The sequence below is a fragment of the Bombina bombina genome, chromosome 3 (genome assembly GCF_027579735.1).
Source record: "Bombina bombina isolate aBomBom1 chromosome 3, aBomBom1.pri, whole genome shotgun sequence".
Taxonomy (NCBI): domain Eukaryota; kingdom Metazoa; phylum Chordata; class Amphibia; order Anura; family Bombinatoridae; genus Bombina; species Bombina bombina.
In genome coordinates, this window is record NC_069501.1 from 1,223,626,667 (window position 1) to 1,223,650,020 (window position 23,354).

The 23,354-nt window shown below is 41.7% G+C and overlaps 1 protein-coding gene across 1 annotated transcript in view; it reads left to right on the plus strand.

Annotated features, from left to right (window-relative positions):
- Positions 1-21,795, plus strand: part of LOC128652673 (retinal guanylyl cyclase 2-like) — a 163,392-nt gene extending 141,597 nt beyond the window's left edge. The window contains exons 14-17 of the mRNA XM_053705603.1: positions 637-811; positions 10,523-10,621; positions 12,090-12,184; positions 21,706-21,795. Of these exons, the coding sequence (XP_053561578.1) occupies positions 637-811; positions 10,523-10,621; positions 12,090-12,184; positions 21,706-21,795 (459 nt within the window). The remainder of the gene's footprint in view (positions 1-636; positions 812-10,522; positions 10,622-12,089; positions 12,185-21,705) is intronic.
- The last annotated feature ends 1,559 nt before the right edge of the window (positions 21,796-23,354 follow it).

A 23,354-nucleotide genomic window follows, 5' to 3' on the forward strand; every position in this document is an offset into this window, starting at 1 on the left:
TAGGGTTGCAATAGTGCCACTTTAAGGGGGACACACATGAAAAATACATATGTCAGGGTTCTTCTAATGGAACATTATTCAAACATTTATTTCAATAGCCCCTGACAATGTATTTTTCATAAATGTCTTCCCTTAAAGAGGCGATGGGGCAGATTTATCATCCGTCTGTCCGACATGATCCACTCAGCAGATCATGTCCGACAGACATTGATGAATGCCGACAGCATACGCTGTCAGCATTTAGCATTGGACAAGCAGTTCTTGTAAACTGCTTGTGCAATGCTGCCCCCTGCAGGGGGTGTCAATCAGCCCGATCATATAGGATCGGGCAGATTGATGTCCGCGGCCTCAGAGCAGGTGGACCAGTTATGGAGTAGCGGTCTAAAGATTTGGAGCTTGATAATTCGGTCCCAATATGTCAACCCTAAATTAGAACGATAATTTGATAGAATCTGGAGTCAATTTCTGCAGTTTTATATATACAGGATTATGTTTGTATACATCACATTTCCATGCTTTTCTATTTCATGTGTAAAGAAGAAGAGTGCAAGCACCTGAGATACTAAATTATATACATGCTTACAATAATTCTAACACTATTTAACAATACTTTCTGCATTTATTTATTTATTGTAGGTAGAAACGATTGGGGATGCGTACATGGTGGCGTCAGGGCTACCAAAAAGAAATGGAAACAGACATGCTGCAGAAATAGCTAATATGTCGCTAGATATCCTTAGCTCAGTAGGAACCTTCCAGATGAGACATATGCCTGATGTACCAGTCCGGATACGGATAGGTTTGCATTCAGGTACAGTAGACAAATATAGGTTTGTTCTACATGTAATGCTGTGTAAAATTATGTCAGCAGGTGACTCGAAATTGCACAAAAAAATGCACTAGTTTAATTTAAAACCTTCTTAATTTGGGGGGCGGAGCTTACAGCCGAAGCGACAAGACGTGCATGATGAAAGCTTCTGATTTTGTTTAGCTATTTAAGGAATAATAATCAGATTCTAAGGATATTTGTGACTTTGCTACATGATGATAATAGGAACATCATTTGCCGATACACTGAAAGAATAAGGAACATGTATTTTGACTGCATTCTGACGTGCTCTTTTTCTTAGTACTAGAACAATCCCCAAATGTTTTGCTAGGCACAATTTATAGTTCTATGTAACAGACTGCTACGAAGCTATATAATAATCATTGCAGGGCTGCACTCATTTCTACATATATTAACCTAGGTCCAGTATACTTCCTTATATCAGATATGTACAGGGAGTGCAGAATTATTAGGCAAATGAGTATTTTGACCACATCATCCTCTTTATGCATTTTGTCTTACTCCAAGCTGTATAGGCTCGAAAGCCTACTACCAATTAAGCATATTAGGTGATGTGCATCTCTGTAATGAGAAGGGGTGTGGTCTAATGACATCAACACCCTATATCAGGTGTGTATAATTATTAGGCAACTTCCTTTCCTTTGGCAAAATGGGTCAAAAGAAGGACTTGACAGGCTCAGAAAAGTCAAAAATAGTGAGATATCTTGCAGAGGGATGCAGCACTCTTAAAATTGCAAAGCTTCTGAAGCGTGATCATCGAACAATCAAGCGTTTCATTCAAAATAGTCAACAGGGTCGCAAGAAGCGTGTGGAAAAACCAAGGCGCAAAATAACTGCCCATGAACTGAGAAAAGTCAAGCGTGCAGCTGCCAAGATGCCACTTGCCACCAGTTTGGCCATATTTCAGAGCTGCAACATCACTGGAGTGCCCAAAAGCACAAGGTGTGCAATACTCAGAGACATGGCCAAGGTAAGAAAGGCTGAAAGACGACCACCACTGAACAAGACACACAAGCTGAAACGTCAAGACTGGGCCAAGAAATATCTCAAGACTGATTTTTCTAAGGTTTTATGGACTGATGAAATGAGAGCGAGTCTTGATGGGCCAGATGGATGGGCCCGTGGCTGGATTGGTAAAGGGCAGAGAGCTCCAGTCCGACTCAGACGCCAGCAAGGTGGAGGTGGAGTACTGGTTTGGGCTGGTATCATCAAAGATGAGCTTGTGGGGCCTTTTCGGGTTGAGGATGGAGTCAAGCTCAACTCCCAGTCCTACTGCCAGTTTCTGGAAGACACCTTCTTCAAGCAGTGGTACAGGAAGAAGTCTGCATCCTTCAAGAAAAACATGATTTTCATGCAGGACAATGCTCCATCACACGCGTCCAAGTACTCCACAGCGTGGCTGGCAAGAAAGGGTATAAAAGAAGAAAATCTAATGACATGGCCTCCTTGTTCACCTGATCTGAACCCCATTGAGAACCTGTGGTCCATCATCAAATGTGAGATTTACAAGGAGGGAAAACAGTACACCTCTCTGAACAGTGTCTGGGAGGCTGTGGTTGCTGCTGCACGCAATGTTGATGGTGAACAGATCAAAACACTGACAGAATCCATGGATAGCAGGCTTTTGAGTGTCCTTGCAAAGAAATGTGGCTATATTGGTCACTAATTTGTTTTTGTTTTGTTTTTGAATGTCAGAAATGTATATTTGTGAATGTTGAGATGTTATTTTGGTTTCACTGGTAAAAATAAATAATTGAAATGGGTATATATTTGTTTTTTGTTAAGTTGCCTAATAATTATGCACAGTAATAGTCACCTGCACACACAGATATCCCCCTAAAATAGCTATAACTAGAAACAAACTAAAAACTACTTCCAAAACTATTCAGCTTTGATATTAATGAGTTTTTTGGGTTCATTGAGAACATGGTTGTTGTTAAATAATAAAATTAATCCTCAAAAATACAACTTGCCTAATAATTCTGCACTCCCTGTAGTTAAATTTAATATTAATATAAGAATAACATTACATGCCATTAAATTATTTGTGTAAAATGGAATTGCTTTTACATAAGAACATATCAGTACATTTTTAAACACCCTGCGGCCGAGGCAGTCATACACAATGCCTCTAAGGTTTCAAGTTCTCAAGCTAGTGACACAATGCCATCCCCTGTACTTAGTGTATCTGAAACAGACAAGGTAGCCTTATAATATATCTATGAGTGTCTTCCACTAAGGTTTGATCTTTATATACATATGTGAGATAACTATTCCTTTGCTAACCCTTCTCCGCATTTTTTTTTTCATGTGTAGTTCAATGTTTTCCTCTCTACTTTGCAATTGTGCATGATAGAAGCTATAGCTAGTGTATTCGGTACCATTATATTCTAGAAACGCAAAAAGAATCTTAAATCCACGGTTCTTTTATTATATAAAGAACTCTTCCACCTAGGTGTCAGCAAAGATACATATATACAACTCCAGTAAGGATATATAACAGTTTATGAGTATATAATAGGTTCCTCTTTCTCATGACTAGAGCCCATTAGTAGACTTCTGACAGTGCACTAGAATTCCTCTAAGTCTTTGCATAAGATGCTTTAGAAGAGCAGACAATGTGCATGGTTAATTCATACCTAATATCCAGAGTTATTTCCAATACTGGTAGACCCATTTAGTCCTATAAATCATATTTACTGTAGATTTTGCAATTCATTTACCTTATTGCTAGTTCTGTCCTCCCCCCCCCCTATATTTTACTTAGTAAACAAAGGAAAATATATCCCATTGATATCCTATATCCCAAAACATTTATATAGATGTTTTATACCAGAAGCTACAGCTTATATACTGTTTCTCAGGTGATCTGAATATAATATCTATGTATAGTTCTACCACCAAACACTGTCCAACTCTAGAGGATTAAGTTATAGGTTAGTGAGAAGTTGTCACAGGATAGTTTCTTACATCACCCCTATACTATAGACTATGCTCCTTAGAAAATGCACCAAATGAACTTGCAGTTAATTAGAAGAGAGTAAGTGAAATCTACCGGAAATATGCCAATGGTGTCTCTTTAAATCTACACATTACCTACTACTAGTACCAATATTTAGTCATTTGCTTCTGCCCCTTATCCCCCTAATCCTGATAATACTATTCCCAATCATTCATATTATAAACATCTATTGCCCAAGAGTGGCCGATCACTACAATGGGAAATAGCCAAATACAAATATGCCAATCTGTTTTTGGGGCATTGGGAGCTCTTTAATGTATTTTCGACTGAATTACAACATCATACTGATCATATCCCGCTATGGATAAGATATATAGATGATGTCTTATTCATATGGCAAGGAACATCTCAGGAATTAGATCAATTCATGAACAAAATAAATATGAATAACAAAAACATCAAATTAACATATTCAGCCGATCAACATAAAATTTCCTTTCTGGATATAACTATATTCAAGAAAGAAGATGGTTACATTAACACCACCATTTACCGAAAAGAAACAGCGACTAACACTCTATTACATAGATCTAGTGCTCATCCACCATGTACCCTTAAGGCTATCCCCTTTGGGGAATTTCTGCGCCTAAGACGTAACTGCTCTAGTACTGATATATATCTCACGGAAAGCAAAAACCTAATGGACAGACTTATGGCACGAGGCTATAGCAAAAAAGCAGTCAAACGAGCCAAATACAAGGCCCTAAATATCCACAGAGAAAATTTACTCATTCCCAAGGTCAAAAATACTAGTGAGTCTAATCCAAGATTAATCACTACATATAACCCACAAATGCCAGAAATAACTAAAATAATCAACCAACATTGGAAAATTCTGCAAAATGATCTCTCTCTGAAGGAAAATATCGGTGACAGAATTTCAATTGGGTACAAAAGACCCACAAATCTCAGGGATAGACTCGTCTCTAGCCATTATGTAAGAGCCTTTAAGAAAAAGGACACTGATCCAGGGATGTTTCCATGTGGGACTTGCTCCGCATGCCCATACGTAATGAAGTCTAAAACCATTCAAGACAAAGATGGCCAGTTATATAATCTAGCCTCTCATTTCTCCTGTAGAACTATTGCGGTTGTATATGCTCTCTTTTGCCAATGCAAAATGATCTATGTTGGCATGACAACCCGGGAGATCAGGGTACGTATCCTTGAACATGCTAACAACATAAAAAATGCCAATAAGGATGAAGCTCGTGGCAAAAAGTTAACATCAGTAGCAAAACACTTTCAAATACATCACAAGTGCTCCACTAGCAATCTGAAATATATGGTCATTCAAAAAGCCTCATTAGGAATACGAGGAGGCAATCTGGAGAAAACATTACTCAAACTCGAATGCAAATGGATCTACCGTTTAAATTTTGTAAAACCTAATGGCATGAATGACTTCAATAATTATTTTGTATATTTGTAAATGAAATAAGGTATCACTTATCAATAACTGTCTTGTCCTATCACTTATTATAATTTTTGGTTTACTCCACATTTCACCTATATTGATCAAACAATCACCACACTACCCTAATTTCAAGGTTAAGGTTATTATACTTTGACCCGTTTATTTAATTCACAAAATTGAACACACGTTAATCTGTACACTTCGTATAAGCTAAACTCATTTAGAGTTATACTTGACTTGTTTATTTTATTTACACATTGTATACACGTCAGCCTGTACATTTTGTATAAGCAGATTCCATCCAGTGAATATATATACACTAAATGAGGTATGTCTCACATTTGTCCCCCCTCTTTAAGTTAATCTTAATATGCAATATTATTCTTCAGCACACAAGAGCACTCCTCATACACCTTATTTTTAATGTCTCATTCTCACTTCTATTTTTGTTCACAATATTTTTATTCACTTATGAATGATAAAGTGATCTGACTAGTACATTGTATATAAAATTAGCATTTGCATTAATGAGAATAATAATACCTTAACAAAATCAAGTATACTATTCATTCTTAATAAAATCAAGTATACTATTCATTTTCAGCACTTTGAAAATATAACCGAATAGGTAAGCAATATGAACTAAAGGCTATCTCGTATACACATGTTCCAATAAGAGGTATCATATCATATTTGTGCCTAAAATAATACTGACATCTCCACAAATCATCCCTGGCATCTGTTCATCTCCCAATAAACAGTGTTGCCTTTCATGTAACTCTTCTTTTCTTTTTAGAATCTGACATAGGAATTAAATGTATAAGCAGTCTACCTAGATTAGACTAAGTGAATGGTTTTCGCGTAGATATATCTCATTCCTTCATATCACTCACATAAGCAAACAGCGGATTAAAACAAAATCAAATCTTATAGATTATAATATACGATCAGATTTGCCAATGACTATTCCACGCTTTGGATTTATGTGCAACATATGTTAAAAGTGATCAGCCAATAAGACCGTTACTACAGAAGCGAATATAAACAAACACGCCCACTCTAGACGTAACACTGATGTTAGCGTATAAGCAGCGCACTCGTATAGACTGAATAAATGATATTGAGCAGATCCATTACATCCATCAATAGTAACAACTGCAGCATGCTGTTGACTAATGTCAAAGGGGAGATACGGTATGCCGATTCACATTATTATGCACTTATATGTACTATCCCCTGTATTCAGGTATGAATAATTCGGACAGCAACTTTACTAAACAGTATTCCCCAAGTACAATGTCTATATATAAGGGATATACTAATACGATCTATCTATTTATGGTAAGCGGTCGAATTTGATAAGTAACTGCAGTATACCTCGCATTGATATGTCAGACAATTAACCAGATACATCAGCATAACATATGGTCGATTAATCCTCCAATGAGATCTGTCCAATAAATGTCAATGTAAACAACAACGCCCATTTCGGACGTAGCGTGACGTTTAGAATTCCAACCTCTCATTGTACCCTATTACCAGTCACTTTTGTGACTGACACTCGTATGAGCCAATTAAAATGTAACTTTGGCAATTAAGGAACATCCACTCCAACATCGGAGGAGAGTCTTAATGACTCATAAATAGAGCATTTTGCAGCAGCTCCACACCCCTCTGAGGAAGCGTTTTTTGTGAAACGTACGTCAGGGGTCCTGGGGATAAGCTTTGTCTTTCCCTTCTCTTTTAATTTGCTCACCTTAGTTGATCTGGTACAATGCAGCTTCAATAATTTGTAAAAATTTAAAATTTAAACTAGCCCTCGGATTGTAAGGGCTTAGCTTACAACTACAATTTTTGCTGCTAGATACCAGTGATACTGATTTCAGATTAATTTAAAAATCTTAGTTCAACTTAGGTGGAGTGTTTTTAAATCTTTAGCTTCTGCTAAATGTATGTGTGGTTAAATTTTGATTTAATAAACTTTAGTGTGTGAATGGAGAAAAACATTTTTTTCTAATTAAAACTATTTAGCCTTGATTCAGCTGGGGCATTGGTGGAAATTTTCCTCACAGATTTAAGTTACCTACTCCTACTTGTAAGCCTATTTACAATTATTCATTAGTTTAATTCTATATGTTGTTTACTTATAATTAGACGTGCTTATGCTTAAGAATGTTGTATCTTATATCTAGGTTATATTGTACAAGATGTGTCTTGTTGAAATGTTATACAAATTTGCTGCTTAAAGGGACAGTCTACACCAGAATTTTTATTGTTTAAAAAGATAGATATTGCCTTTATTACCCATTCCCTAGTTTTGCACAACCAACACAGTTATATAAATACACTTTTTACCTCTGTGATTACCTTGTATCTAAGCCTCTGCAAACTGCCCCTTATTTCAGTTCTTTTGACAGACATCCATTTTAGCCAATCAAAGCTGGCTCACCTAGACTCCATGTGCGTGAGTACAGTGTTATCTATATGACACACATGAACTAACACCCTCTAGTGGTGAAAAACTGTCAAAATGCCCTTAGAGAAGAGGCCGCATTCAAGGGCTTAGAAATTAGCATATGAACCTCCTAGGTTTAACTTTCAACTAAGAATACCAAGAGAACAAAGCACAATTGGTGATAAAAGTAAATTGGAAAATTGTTTAAAATTACATTCTCTATCTGAATCATGAAAGTTTATTTTGGTCTAGACTGTCCCTTTAAGCTCAAGAATACTTTAATACATGTCGAAACCTTAATGTATCAGTTGGATTTCTAACGATCACACCAAAATGCTGGCCATGTACACAATGTAACCTTGTTTTTCTTTGTATGTTTTATAACCTCAATAAAAACACAAAATAAAAAAAAAAAACTTCCTAATTTATATTATTTAAAGTGAAGGTAAATAATGCTGTTTTCAAATTAGATATTGCAATGTGCATTGTTATAATACTTCCAATGTTATTTTACTTTCATAAATAAATGTAATAAATATTTGATTCAATAAATTATTTCCTACTGTCTTGAGATAGAAAATGCACATCGACATCTGAAACACGGTGTAAATGTAATTCACTACAACTCCATACAGCAACCAATCTATAACAACTACTGTAAAAGTGATAATCCATAATTACCAAAGACAGAGAAAAAAGGAAGAAGGGTTTATGGTCCAAAAACGTTAGCAACAAAGGTGTTGAAAAAAAAATATTTAATCTATCAAAATAATTAACACATAGGGTGGGATAAAGACCCTTTTAGTTTTTTCTTCTGGTTTATTTTGCCTTTTTTTCTGCTGCTCAGATGTGACTTACTGCAAGCGTTTTCTTAGCTTCAAACAAATAATTTGTTTTTTACTTAGATCTTTAGCCTGGACTTGTTTTTTTTATTCTCTTTTGAGGAGTTCAATCTATTTTAGAGCTCAGAGTTTCAGAGTTTTGTGCACCATAAACCCTGCTTTCTTTTTCCTTTCTCACTCTCTCTCTATATTTTTTCTAAAATAATAATTATGGGCTTATACCAAGAGGCTGTAAGTACCAAATGATCAAGTGCATTTATTCTTTTGCATTAGATACTACCTGTTAACTATATATATATATATATATATACATACAGGTGGCCCTCGGTTTACGCCGGTTCAATTTGCGCCGTTTCAGAATAACAACCTTTTTTTTCAGTCATGTGACTGCTATTGCACTAATTAAAATAGCCAGTAGGTGGAGCTGTCCGATTGTTATGCAATTTAACAGCCTTAAAATGATCTGTATACACAGATCAGACCAGATCTATCGAGCACAATTTAGCAGGCACTTCCCTATTATCTTCAGCTGCTTGAGATGAGGGTGCCTAACTACTTATTAATCACTGCAGATTGAAATGCATAGAATAGGTGCAGACCCAATATTATCTAACATGCTAACAATGCAGAGAACTGAATGCAGAAAAATGCAAGTAAAAAAAACGTTTTTGTTCATTAAACTTAGTTTGATGATGATGCAGTCTGTTGTGTGATTATTTTATTAGGTGCTGTTAGCAAATGTTTTTGTTCATTAAACTTAGTTTGAGGATGATACAATCTATATTTTTAGGTTTATAATGCTGTTTAGCATTTAAAGTCCTCATTTCAAAGCTTTAAAAATAATGTATTAGGTGTTACTTATGACAATTTTAGTATAAATGTAAATCAGTACAAAACCATATGTCTTTACTAAAATATCAGTCGACCCGCCCCCCATTGACAAAAAAAAGATTCTTTAGTGTGATTAAAATTTAAAAGAATACGTATTGAAGAATCCATAAGGACTACTGTAAAAGTATAGCTTCAAGAGCATACTATTTTTAAAAAGTTTCCAATTCACTTATATTAATAAATATTCTTCCCTCCCATGGTATTCTTTGTTGAAGAGATACATAGGTAGGTGTCAGTACTACTATCCCAGGAGACTGGGTTTATACCAGGAGGCTGTAGGCACCAGATGATTAAGTGCATATCTTCTTTTGCATTAGATACTAAGGGGCCGATTCATCTGCTGTAGCGTTCAAGCCTGCCAGACATCGATAAATTCAGACAGCATACTCTGTCGGTATTTATCATTGCACAAGCAGTTCTGGTGAACTGCTTGTGTAATGCCACTCCCTGCAGATTCAAGGCCAATCAGCTGCTAGCAGGGGGTGTCAATCAACCCGATCATATGGGACTGTGCTAAGGAGCAGCGGTCTTAAGAAGGCTGAAGGCTCATGCAGAACAGATGTATTTGGCCCCATTCGTGCCATGATAAATCGGTATTAACGTTATATATATGTATATATATATATATATATATATATATATATATATATATATATATATATATATATATATATATATATATCATACCTACCAACATTTGTGATTAGCTATTAGGGACTTGGGAGGTTGAGAAGGGCCATTGCTGTTTTGTGCTGGGATTGTGTTGGAAGGGGGAGGGTCACAGTTGGATAGTGGTTGGGTTATGGGCATTTCTAACAGTCAGTTTGTGGGTGTATCTGGATGATCTATGGGCGGGTCTAAGGAAAATTCTGCAAATAGAGACATATGGATATCTCAGAGTGGGACAAAGCTCAAAATTAGGGACTGTCCCTCTTGAATAGGGAGAGTTAAGATGGCCTGAAATATATATATTGTATATAGTACCAACTTGTTAGTTTTTCCTTTACTCCGTAAAATAATTGGATATTTTGTCACTTTATTTCAGGGTCATGCGTAGCTGGAGTAGTAGGCCTTACTATGCCACGGTATTGTCTGTTTGGCGACACAGTTAATACTGCTTCCCGAATGGAATCCACAGGGCTGCGTAAGTCTTGCGTTATCTCTTATATATTCTATTGTTTACAAGTGCTGCATATCAGCAGTTTATTTATTTTTGGGTCAAAACTGCCCCGCTGAATTGTATAAATATGTTTACATAAGGATGAGTGAATGTTTCAAAGTGCTAAAAAGGTCTGTAATCCAAACCGAGGAAATACTAAAATAAAATAAAAAAAGACATTCATATTAAAGGGACATTGTACACTAGATTATTCTTTGCATAAATGTTTTGTAGATGATCCATTGATATAGCCCTTCTGGTAGTGTTTTTATAAAAATGTATAGTTTTGCTTATTTTTAAGAACATTGTGCTGATTTTCAGACTCCTAACCAAGCCCCACAGTGTCAGATGTATACACACGTTTACAGACTCCTGCTGGCTCCTGTTTATGTTATCTGTCTTTTCACATGAAGGGAGGGGGGAGGTGGAGAGTGTCTGCTCTTTTTGTTTACCCAGCCCCTTTCAGTGGGTGCCCCAGACTACCTCATCAACAGTGCTAAGCTGGGAACTTCTAAGTAAGTTTTTAAACGGTTTTATACTGGGTTTTTAGATCAGTATCTGTGCATATTCTTCTTTATAGTAGTGTCTATTGCATGCAGTTATATGAAAATTGGTGTATACTGTCCCTTTAAACAATTCAGGAGATAATCCTGACTTGTTTTAAGCAGTGGAGACTGGTGAAGATTTTCAAGTTTGATTGGACATACAACGCCCCCTCCCCCCATTAAAATTTCCAATCTTAACCTTTTTGACCCTTAACCAAACAAAAAAAAGGGGTTTCATTTACGACTGACGGCAACAGAGTTTAATATCTTCCTGACCCTTTTTGCATTCTGGTTCATCTTAAAACTCTGATTAATCTATCAAGGTTGTAGGTATTTGCTCACTGACAAAATTGAACCTGTTTACCTTTTTGAGTGGTACAGACATGGTTAGGGTTAAATGTGGTGAGGATTAGGTAAGTGTTGGTGATGGTAAGTAATGGCAGAAGAGAGTCACAGAAAGGGATTATTGCTGCTTTGGAGATAGTGACAGAAGACTTCATGGTTAATAATGCTTACGCCAGGATCATAGTGAGGGTTAATTGAGTTAAGGAAGACTGGATGACAATATCTGCATTTTGGAGGGCTTGGATAGTGGCATATAACATTAACTGCAGTGCTGGTAGGGTTAATGAATATATTGGCTGGGGTCAGAGACTCCCTAGCCCGTGATCATAGCAACCAACCATATGGAGGCACAAATATTTTGTGAACTGCATATAGCAGAGATCTGAGTACAATTAGGCTGCTAAAATTGAGTCACCTCAAAAAATGCTATATTTTTTCATAGCAGCACCATTATAGAGAGTTACCTAGGGTCTAGGAGAATAGTTTATTGGGTACAGCAAGGTGAAGTGTTAGTAACAAATTCATATGACTTCTTTCTGAAATATATTTTTCTTTTGTTTTAGCTTATAGAATCCATGTCAACATAAGTACAGTGACAACACTTCGCACTCTAAAAGAAAAATATAAAATAGATCTCAGAGGAAAAACAGAACTAAAGGTAAAAATTACAATTAATCCTAAACAAGGTTCCTACTTTTCCTTAAAGGGACATGAAACCCACATTTTTTCTTTCATGATTCAGATAGAGTATATGATTTTAAACAACCTTCTAGTTTACTTCTATTATCAATTGTGCTTCATTCTTTTGGTATCCTTTAGTGAAGGAGCAGCAATGCACTACTGGGAGCTAGTTGATCACATCGGTAAAGCCAATTAGAGCTATATATGAGCAACCACCAATCAGCATTTAGTGTCCGAGTCTACCTAGGTATGATTTTCAACAAAGGATACCAATAAAACAAAGCAAATGAAATGAAAGTGGTTTAAAATTGTATGCTCTATCTGAATCATGAAATAAATTGTTTGGGTTTCAAGTCCCTTTCAAACACTCATGTATTCTTTGTTTGACATATATTTGTCGCCTGTTCTACCTGACACAGTAGAAATCATAATAAACTGTACTGCACATGCACAAAATCTGTGAAATTTGAATGTATATTGCAAGTATAAAAGCATATTGTTTTCATCATTGTAAAATTAGTTTCCTGCCTCTGCTAGTTGGCTGAACCAGGGAAATTTTTCCACTAGGTTTCTAAACATTTTCCCTCTGCAGTTCTCACTGCTTTTTCTTGCAAATTATAGTGTGGTGAGATTATGTCAAAATACTCAAAACACATATTACATATGTATATAAAAATAGAGGCAACTGTAAGATAATATACAACAAAAACAGGATAAACTAAAAAAAATTACATTTGCCCTCTACTCCCTGCTAAATTACTTTCTCCTCAGCGAAGTTTCTCTTTCCAGCAAACTTCATACTTTCTATGGAAGCCATCTCGCAACTCACAACTATAACCCTTTTTTTAAAGCAAATTCCTTTAGGGAATCCCCTACAATTGCTGATGTGGTTTTTAACGTTCCATCTGGCAAAGTTGTCATAATCAGACCCATTATAACTTAAAGAGATAGTAAAGTATAAATTAAACTTTCATGATTCAGATAGGGCATGTCATTTTAAACAACTTTCTAATTTACTTTTATCATCAAATTTACTTTGTTTTCTTGGTATTCTTAGTTAAAAGCTCATATTCTAATTCTATTCTAATGCTAATTTCTAAGCCCTTGAAGGCCACCTCTTATTGAATGCATTTGACAGGGTTTGTTTTACAGCTAGAGGGTGTTAGTTCATGTGTTTTATATAAATAACACTGTGCTCACGCACATGGAGTTATTTAAGAGTCAGCACTAATTACCCGAATTGCAAGTCTGTCAAAAGATCTGAGATAAGAAGGCAGCCAGCAGAGGCTTAGATACAAGGTAATTACTGAGGTAAAAAGTATATTTCTATAACAGTGTTGGTTATGCAAAACTAGGGAATGGGTAATAAAGGGATTATCTATCTTTTTAAACAATAACATTTTTGGGGTTTACTATCCCTTTAATGCAGATATTAACTAAGCTGTTCTTATGCATCCAACATTACAATTTTAGGATATACTATCATGAGCCAGTGGTATTGCCAGGGGTATGGAGGGCACTAGCCGCGCAACATAATGCCTGTCCCCCATGTGCCCCAGTGGTGGTCTTCCCTTGCTCTCCCATAATCACTTTGCCCAGGCCCGTCCCAGCTCCAACTGACCCTGCCTGCATCACACCCAAACTTTCTCACTACCAGTAGGCCTCTTGCAAATGGCTCTCCAGATGTAGCCTTGCCCACTACCAGTAGGCCTTTGCAAATGGCTCTCCAGATGTAGCTTTGCCCACTACCAGTAGGCCTCTTGCAAATGGCTCTCCAGATGTAGCCTTGCCCACTACCAGTAGGCCTCTTGCAAATGGCTCTCCAGATGTAGCCTTGCCCACTACCAGTAGGCCTCTTGCAAATGGCTCTCCAGATGTAGTCTTGCCCACTACCAGTAGGCCTCCTGCAAAGGGCTCTCCAGATGTAGCCTTGCCCACTACCAGTAGGCCTCTTGCAAAGGGCTCTCCAGATGTAGCCTTGCCCACTACCAGTGGGCCTCTTGCAAATGGCTCTCCAGATGTAGTCTTGCTCACTACCAGTAGTCCTCTTGCAAATGGCTCTCCAGATGTAGCCTTGCCCACTACCAGTAGGCCTCCTGCAAATGGCTCTGCAGATGTAGCCTTGCCCACTACCAGTAGGCCTCTTGCAAATGGCTCTCCAGATGTAGCCTTGCCCACTACCAGTAGGCCTCTTGCAAATGGCTCTCCAGATGTAGCCTTGTCCACTACCAGTAGGACTCTTGCAAATGTCTCTCCAGATGTAGCCTTGCCCACTACCAGTAGGCCTCTTGCAAATGGCTCTCCAGATGTAGCCTTGCCCACTACCAGTAGGCCTCTTGTAAATGGCTCTCCAGATGTAGCCTTGCCCACTACCAGTAGGCCTCTTGCAAATGGCTCTCCAGATGTAGCCTTGCCAACTACCAGTAGTCCTCTTGCAAATGGCTCTCCAGATGTAGCCTTGCCCACTACCAGTAGGCCTCCTGCAAATGGCTCTCCAGATGTAGCCTTGTCCACTACCAGTAGTCCTCCTGCAAATGGCTCTCCAGATGTAGCCTTGCCCACTACCAGTAGTCCTCCTGCAAATGGCTCTCCAGATGTAGCCTTGCCCTCTACCAGTAGGCCTCTTGCAAATGGCTCTCCAGATGTAGCCTTGCCCACTACCAGTAGGCCTCTTGCAAATGGCTCTCCAGATGTAGCCTTGCCCACTACCAGTAGTCCTTCTGCAAATGGCTCTCCAGATGTAGCCTTGCCCACTACCAGTAGTCCTCCTGCAAATGGCTCTCCAGATGTAGCCTTGTCCACTACCAGTAGTGCTCCTGCAAATGGCTCTCCAGATGTAGCCTTGTCCACTACCAGTAGTCCTCCTGCAAATGGCTCTCCAGATGTAGCCTTGTCCACTACCAGTAGGCCTCTTGCAAATGGCTCTGCAGATGTAGTCTTGCCCACTACCAGTAGGCCTCTTGCAAATGGCTCTCCAGATGTAGCCTTGCCCACTACCAGTAGGCCTCTTGCAAATGGCTCTCCAGATGTAGCCTTGCCCACTACCAGTAGGCCTCTTGCAAACGGCTCTCCAGATGTAGCCTTGTCTACTACCAGTAGGCCTCTTGCAAATGGCTCTCCAGATGTAGCCTTGTCCACTACCAGTAGGCCTCTTGCAAATGTCTCTCCAGATGTAGCCTTGCCAACTACCAGTAGGCCTCTTGCAAATGGCTCTCCAGATGTAGCCGTGCCCACTACCAGTAGGCCTCTTGCAAATGGCTCTCCAGATGTAGCCTTGCCCACTACCAGTAGGCCTCTTGCAAATGGCTCTCCAGATGTAGCCTTGCCCACTACCAGTAGGCCTCTTGCAAATGGCTCTCCAGATGTAGTCTTGCCCACTACCAGTAGTCCTCTTGCAAATGGCTCTCCAGATGTAGCCGTACCCACTACCAGTAGGCCTCTTGCAATTGGCTCTCTAGATGTAGCCTTGCCCACTACCAGTAGGCCTCTTGCAAATGGCTCTCCAGATGTAGCCTTGCCCACTACCAGTAGGCCTCTTGCAAAGGGCTCTCCAGATGTAGCCTTGCCCACTACCAGAAGGCCTCTTGCAAATGGCTCTCCAGATGTAGCCTTGCCCACTACCAGTAGGCCTCTTGCAAAGGGCTCTCCAGATGTAGTCTTGCCCACTACCAGTAGGCCTCTTGCAAAGGACTCTCCAGATGTAGCCTTGCTCACTACCAGTAGTCCTCTTGCAAATGGCTCTCCAGATGTAGCCTTGCCAACTACCAGTAGGCCTCTTGCAAATTGCTCTCCAGATGTAGCTGTGCCCACTACCAGTAGGCCTCTTGCAAATGGCTCTCCAGATGTAGCCTTGCCCACTACCAGTAGGCCTCTTGCAAAGGGCTCTCCAGATGTAGTCTTGCCCACTACCAGTAGTCCTCTTGCAAATGGCTCTCCAGATGTAGCCGTACCCACTACCAGTAGGCCTCTTGCAATTGGCTCTCTAGATGTAGCCTTGCCCACTACCAGTAGGCCTCTTGCAAATGGCTCTCCAGATGTAGCCTTGCCCACTACCAGTAGGCCTCTTGCAAAGGGCTCTCCAGATGTAGCCTTGCCCACTGCCAGAAGGCCTCTTGCAAATGGCTCTCCAGATGTAGCCTTGCCCACTACCAGTAGGCCTCTTGCAAAGGGCTCTCCAGATGTAGTCTTGCCCACTACCAGTAGGCCTCTTGCAAAGGGTTCTCCAGATGTAGCCTTGCCCACTACCAGTAGGCCTCTTGCAAATGGCTCTCCAGATGTAGCCTTGCCCACTACCAGTAGGCCTCTTGCAAATGGCTCTCCAGATGTAGCCTTGCCCACTACCAGTAGGCCTCTTGCAAAGGGCTCTCCAGATGTAGCCTTGCCCACTACCAGTAGGCCTCTTGCAAAGGGCTCTCCAGATGTAGCCTTGCCCACTACCAGTAGGCCTCTTGCAAATGGCTCTCCAGATGTAGCCTTGCCCTCTACCAGTAGGCCTCTTGCAAATGGCTCTCCAGATGTAGCCTTGCCCACTACCAGTAGGCCTCTTGCAAAGGGCTCTCCAGATGTAGCCTTGCCCACTACCAGTAGTCCTCTTGCAAATGGCTCTCCAGATGTAGCCTTGCCCACTACCAGTAGGCCTCTTGCAAAGGGCTCTCCAGATGTAGCCTTGCCCACTACCAGTAGGCCTCTTGCAAATGGCTCTCCAGATGTAGCCTTGCCCACTACCAGTAGGCCTCTTGCAAAGGGCTCTCCAGATGTAGCCTTGCCCACTACCAGAAGGCCTCTTGCAAATGGCTCTCCAGATGTAGCCTTGCCCACTACCAGTAGGCCTCTTGCAAAGGGCTCTCCAGATGTAGTCTTGCCCACTACCAGTAGGCCTCTTGCAAAGGGCTCTCCAGATGTAGCCTTGCCCACTACCAGTAGGCCTCTTGCAAATGGCTCTCCAGATGTAGCCTTGCCAACTACCAGTAGGCCTCTTGCAAATGGCTCTCCAGATGTAGCCGTGCCCACTACCAGTAGGCCTCTTGCAAATGGCTCTCCAGATGTAGCCTTGCCCACTACCAGTAGGCCTCTTGCAAAGGGCTCTCCAGATGTAGTCTTGTCCACTACCAATAGTCTCTTGCAAATGGCTCTCCAGATGTAGCCTTGCCCACTACCAGTAGGCCTCTTGCAAATGGCTCTCCAGATGTAGCCTTGCCCACTACCAGTAGGCCTCTTGCAAATGGCTCTCCAGATGTAGCCTTGTCCCACTACCAGTAGGCCTCTTGCAAATGGCTCTCCAGATGTAGCCTTGCCCACTACCAGTAGGCCTCTTGCAAATGGCTCTCCAGATGTAGCCTTGCCCACTACCAGTAGGCCTCTTGCAAATGGCTCTCCAGATGTAGCCTTGCCCACTACCAGTAGGCCTCTTGCAAATGGCTCTCCAGATGTAGCCTTGCCCACTACCAGTAGGCCTCTTGCAAAGGGCTCTCCAGATGTAGCCTTGCCCACTACCAGTAGTCCTCTTGCAAATGGCTCTCCAGATGTAGCCTTGCCCACTACCAGTAGGCCTCTTGCAAAGGGCTCTCCAGATGTAGCCTTGCCCACTACCAGTAGGCCTCTTGCAAAGGGCTCTCCAGATGTAGCCTTGCCCACTACCAGTAGGCCTCTTGCAAATGGCTCTCCAGATGTAGCCTTGCCCACTACCAGTAGGCCTCTTGCAAATGGCTCTCCAGATGTAGCCTTGCCCACTACCAGTAGGCCTCTTGCAAATGGCTCTCCAGATGTAGCCTTGCCCACTACCAGTAGGCCTCTTGCAAAGGGCTCTCCAGATGTAGCCTTGCCCACTACCAGTAGGCCTCTTGCAAATGGCTCTCCAGATGTAGCCTTGCCCTCTACCAGTAGGCCTCTTGCAAATGGCTCTCCAGATGTAGCCTTGCCACTACCAGTAGGCCTCTTGCAAATGGCTCTCCAGATGTAGCCTTGCCCACTACCAGTAGTCCTCTTGCAAATGGCTCTCCAGATGTAGCCTTGCCCACTACCAGTAGGCCTCTTGCAAATGGCTCTCCAGATGTAGCCTTGCCCACTACCAGTAGGCCTCTTGCAAAGGGCTCTCCAGATGTAGCCTTGCCCACTACCAGTAGGCCTCTTGCAAAGGGCTCTCCAGATGTAGCCTTGCCCACTACCAGTAGGCCTCTTGCAAATGGCTCTCCAGATGTAGCCTTGCCCACTACCAGTAGGCCTCTTGCAAATGGCTCTCCAGATGTAGCCTTGCCCACTACCAGTAGGCCTCTTGCAAATGGCTCTCCAGATGTAGCCTTGCCCACTACCAGTAGGCCTCTTGCAAAGGGCTCTCCAGATGTAGCCTTGCCCACTACCAGTAGGCCTCTTGCAAATGGCTCTCCAGATGTAGCCTTGCCCACTACCAGTAGGCCTCTTGCAAAGGGCTCTCCAGATGTAGCCTTGCCCACTACCAGTAGGCCTCTTGCAAAGGGCTCTCCAGATGTAGCCTTGCCCACTACCAGTAGGCCTCTTGCAAATGGCTCTCCAGATGTAGCCTTGCCCACTACCAGTAGGCCTCTTGCAAATGGCTCTCCAGATGTAGCCTTGCCCACTACCAGTAGGCCTCTTGCAAATGGCTCTCCAGATGTAGCCTTGCCCACTACCAGTAGGCCTCTTGCAAATGGCTCTCCAGATGTAGCCTTGCCACTACCAGTAGGCCTCTTGCAAATGGCTCTCCAGATGTAGCCTTGCCCACTACCAGTAGGCCTCTTGCAAATGGCTCTCCAGATGTAGCCTTGCCCACTACCAGTAGGCCTCTTGCAAATGGCTCTCCAGATGTAGCCTTGCCCACTACCAGTAGTCCTCTTGCAAATGGCTCTCCAGATGTAGCCTTGCCCACTACCAGTAGGCCTCTTGCAAATGGCTCTCCAGATGTAGCCTTGCCCACTACCAGTAGGCCTCTTGCAAAGGGCTCTCCAGATGTAGCCTTGCCCACTACCAGTAGGCCTCTTGCAAATGGCTCTCCAGATGTAGCCTTGCCCACTACCAGTAGGCCTCTTGCAAATGGCTCTCCAGATGTAGCCTTGCCCACTACCAGTAGGCCTCTTGCAAATGGCTCTCCAGATGTAGCCTTGCCCACTACCAGTAGGCCTCTTGCAAATGGCTCTCCAGATGTAGCCTTGCCCACTACCAGTAGGCCTCTTGCAAATGGCTCTCCAGATGTAGCCTTGCCCACTACCAGTAGGCCTCTTGCAAATGGCTCTCCAGATGTAGCCTTGCCCCACTACCAGTAGGCCTCTTGCAAATGGCTCTCCAGATGTAGCCTTGCCCTCTACCAGTAGGCCTCTTGCAAATGGCTCTCCAGATGTAGCCTTGCCCACTACCAGTAGGCCCTCTTGCAAATGGCTCTCCAGATGTAGCCTTGCCCACTACCAGTAGTCCTCTTGCAAATGGCTCTCCAGATGTAGCCTTGCCCACTACCAGTAGGCCTCTTGCAAATGGCTCTCCAGATGTAGCCTTGCCACTACCAGTAGGCCTCTTGCAAATGGCTCTCCAGATGTAGCCTTGCCCACTACCAGTAGGCCTCTTGCAAATGGCTCTCCAGATGTAGCCTTGCCCACTACCAGTAGGCCTCTTGCAAATGGCTCTCCAGATGTAGCCGTACCCACTACCAGTAGGCCTCTTGCAAAGGGCTCTCCAGATGTAGCCTTGCCCACTACCAGTAGTCCTCTTGCAAAGGGCTCTCCAGATGTAGCCTTGCCCACTACCAGTAGTCCTCTTGCAAATGGCTCTCCAGATGTAGCCTTGCCCACTACCAGAAGGCCTCTTGCAAATGGCTCTCCAGATGTAGCCGTACCCACTACCAGTAGGCCTCTTGCAAAGGGCTCTCCAGATGTAGCCTTGCCCACTACCAGTAGGCCTCTTGCAAATGGCTCTCCAGATGTAGCCTTGCCCACTACCAGTAGGCCTCTTGCAAATGGCTCTCCAGATGTAGCCTTGCCCACTACCAGTAGGCCTCTTGCAAATGGCTCTCCAGATGTAGCCTTGCCCACTACCAGTAGGCCTCTTGCAAATGGCTCTCCAGATGTAGCCTTGCCCACTACCAGTAGGCCTCCTGCAAATGGCTCTCCAGATGTAGCCTTGCCCACTACCAGTAGTCCTCCTGCAAATGGCTCTCCAGATGTAGCCTTGCCCTCTACCAGTAGGCCTCTTGCAAATGGCTCTCCAGATGTAGCCTTGCCCTCTACCAGTAGGCCTCTTGCAAATGGCTCTCCAGATGTAGCCTTGCCCTCTACCAGTAGGCCTCTTGCAAATGGCTCTCCAGATGTAGCCTTGCCCACTACCAGTAGGCCTCTTGCAAATGGCTCTCCAGATGTAGCCTTGCCCTCTACCAGTAGGCCTCTTGCAAATGGCTCTCCAGATGTAGCCTTGTCCACTACCAGTAGGCCTCTTGCAAATGGCTCTCCAGATGTAGCCTTGCCCTCTACCAGTAGGCCTCTTGCAAATGGCTCTCCAGATGTAGCCTTGCCCACTACCAGTAGGCCTCTTGCAAATGGCTCTCCAGATGTAGCCTTGCCCTCTACCAGTAGGCCTCTTGCAAATGGCTCTCCAGATGTAGCCTTGCCCACTACCAGTAGGCCTCTTGCAAATGGCTCTCCAGATGTAGCCTTGCCCACTACCAGTAGGCCTCTTGCAAATGGCTCTCCAGATGTAGCCTTGCCCACTACCAGTAGGCCTCTTGCAAATGGCTCTCCAGATGTAGCCTTGCCCACTACCAGTAGTCCTCTTGCAAAGGGCTCTCAAGATGTAATTTCTAAAGACGCCACTGTCATGGGACGCTTAAAGGGATTTATCACTCAGATATAGTTTATTATCTGTATATGAAGGAGAAGCATTTAAACATGGTAAACATATGTTTTGTAAGTATAAGCCGTTTAAATCTAATGTGAAACTATCAAGACGTTCATGATCGTCTACAACTAGATCATTACTCATTATTTGTTAGGAATAACTCACAAAATTGTTTTCACTCAGCAAAGGGCATCTACCTTCTAAAATTAATGTCTGCATATTTTTTAGTTCAGTCACTTTGATAATGTGCAATAATTAAAGGGACAGGAAACCCCAATATTTTCTTTTCATGATTTGGATAGAACATACATTTTAAACTACTTTCCAGTTTACTTCTATTATCAAATTTGCTTAATTATCTTATTATCCTTTGCTGAAGGAACCGCATTGCGCTACTGGCAGCTAGCTGAACACATCTATTTAGCAAATCACAAGACACAAATGTAATCAGGCACCAATCAGCAGCTAGCTCCCACTAGTGTATGATATGTGCATATTCTTTTTCAACAAGGGATACCAAGAGAACGAAGCACAATTGAAAATTGAAGTGAATTTGAAAGTGTCTTAAAATAACATGCTCTATCTGAATCATGCAAGTTTAATTTTGCCTTTCCTATCCCTTTAACTATAATAATTATGTGCACTAATGAACTATTTGTTTTCTAGGGGAAAGGAATAGAAGAAACATTTTGGTTAGTAGGAAGAGAAGGCTTCACAAAACCGTTACCAGTTCCACCAGATATAAGGCCAGGGTGAGTATAGTTTTTTTCCCCCTACACCCACAAATCATAAGCACGGCAAACTGAAAGTGTATCTGCAGCTGTGTCCCCCCCAGAGATAGCAGGTGGTAGTCTGTGATGGTTTGGCTGTGCCAATATATCTATAATAAATAAATGCCTTCAATTCCCCATAAACCAATGCAATAGCATCACATACTCCTATGACCCAAATCCTTTGCTTAGTATTAAAATGCCTAACGTTATATAAAACAAATTAACTAGTGATTTCAAGCTGTTAACATATTAGTCCACACGTGCTGTATTAATTTGATAAGATTCTTCATAGTTAATTCATTATAATCTACAATAAAGTGAAGGGCTCATTTTCAGGGGAATGCAATATTTGTTTGCAAAATAATTCAAATATTCAACATGTGACTAACATTCGCTGTTTTAAATACATGTACAGAAATATGCACATAGTAGTGCCCATTCATGCTGTAAAAGAGGGGGGTGGCCCCAGTGTTGGGTAGTGTCCTATAGTTTGAAGAACCGTGAAGCAAGGCATATATTTTATAGTTTTGCACCTTGTGATATGTTTAAATATTAAATAGTGCTACGGACATCTTCAAGCCTACAGTACACTGTTTTTATTAAACATTTTGAGCTATTTTAACGTGTGACATAAAGGGGCAAATTTGCCCTTTTACAGGAGCACATTAAATAATCAGCCATTACAAGTTACGAGCTTGCGTCAGACCTCTGGTTAATGAAAGAAATGTGCCCCAATTTGCCTCCCAAATAAAGTGGAGAGTTCTTTTCAATAAATAAAAAATATGAGCATTTTTATTTTTTTATGAAAAAACTGCATGAAGCAGTTATAAGGGGTGAGGGGTTGTGAGGTGAATACAGGTGAATGGGGACTGTATTTTTAACTGTAAATATATATGTATATGCTTATATACATATATATTTATGTGTTAATATGTGTATACAATATAGGCAGAGGAGGATAACAGTCAGGTGAGTCACACTAACGTAGTATATACAGCAATAATCGTTGCACAATGCAACTGCCCAAAAACCCCAAACAACAGATGGATAAAGTCACTTGAGATACACACTCGCATATAGGCAGGTATCAGCGTTAAGTAAATATGTAGATATCGTAGGAGACAATGGGAACACTGGCATGTCATATGCCAGACTCACCTCAAACTGGTGGTTCCTCAGCTCTCAAAAAACAAACTGCTGTCGGCTGACTCGTGCTGAGCGGTATGTAATGAAGTCGCTGTGCCGTCAATAGCTGGTTCCGAATCTGTGTATACTTCCGAGGAATAGCAGCATCTAGATCGGCATTCACCTCTATATCCACCTCCGTGTAAGTATATAGGAGGGATAGGAAATCCGATGATATGCAGTGTAGCGGGTAAATCTGCAACAGCGGCAACTTGGAGGAGGGGGGTAGGGCAGTTGCAAGGAGGGACTGGAGAAACTCAGGAGCGGCAGCAAACCAGTGAGTCTGGAGAAATGAACATCAGGAAAAAAGAGTACTGGATGCTCCGGTAAAATTAAACAAATTTATTGATACTTCTT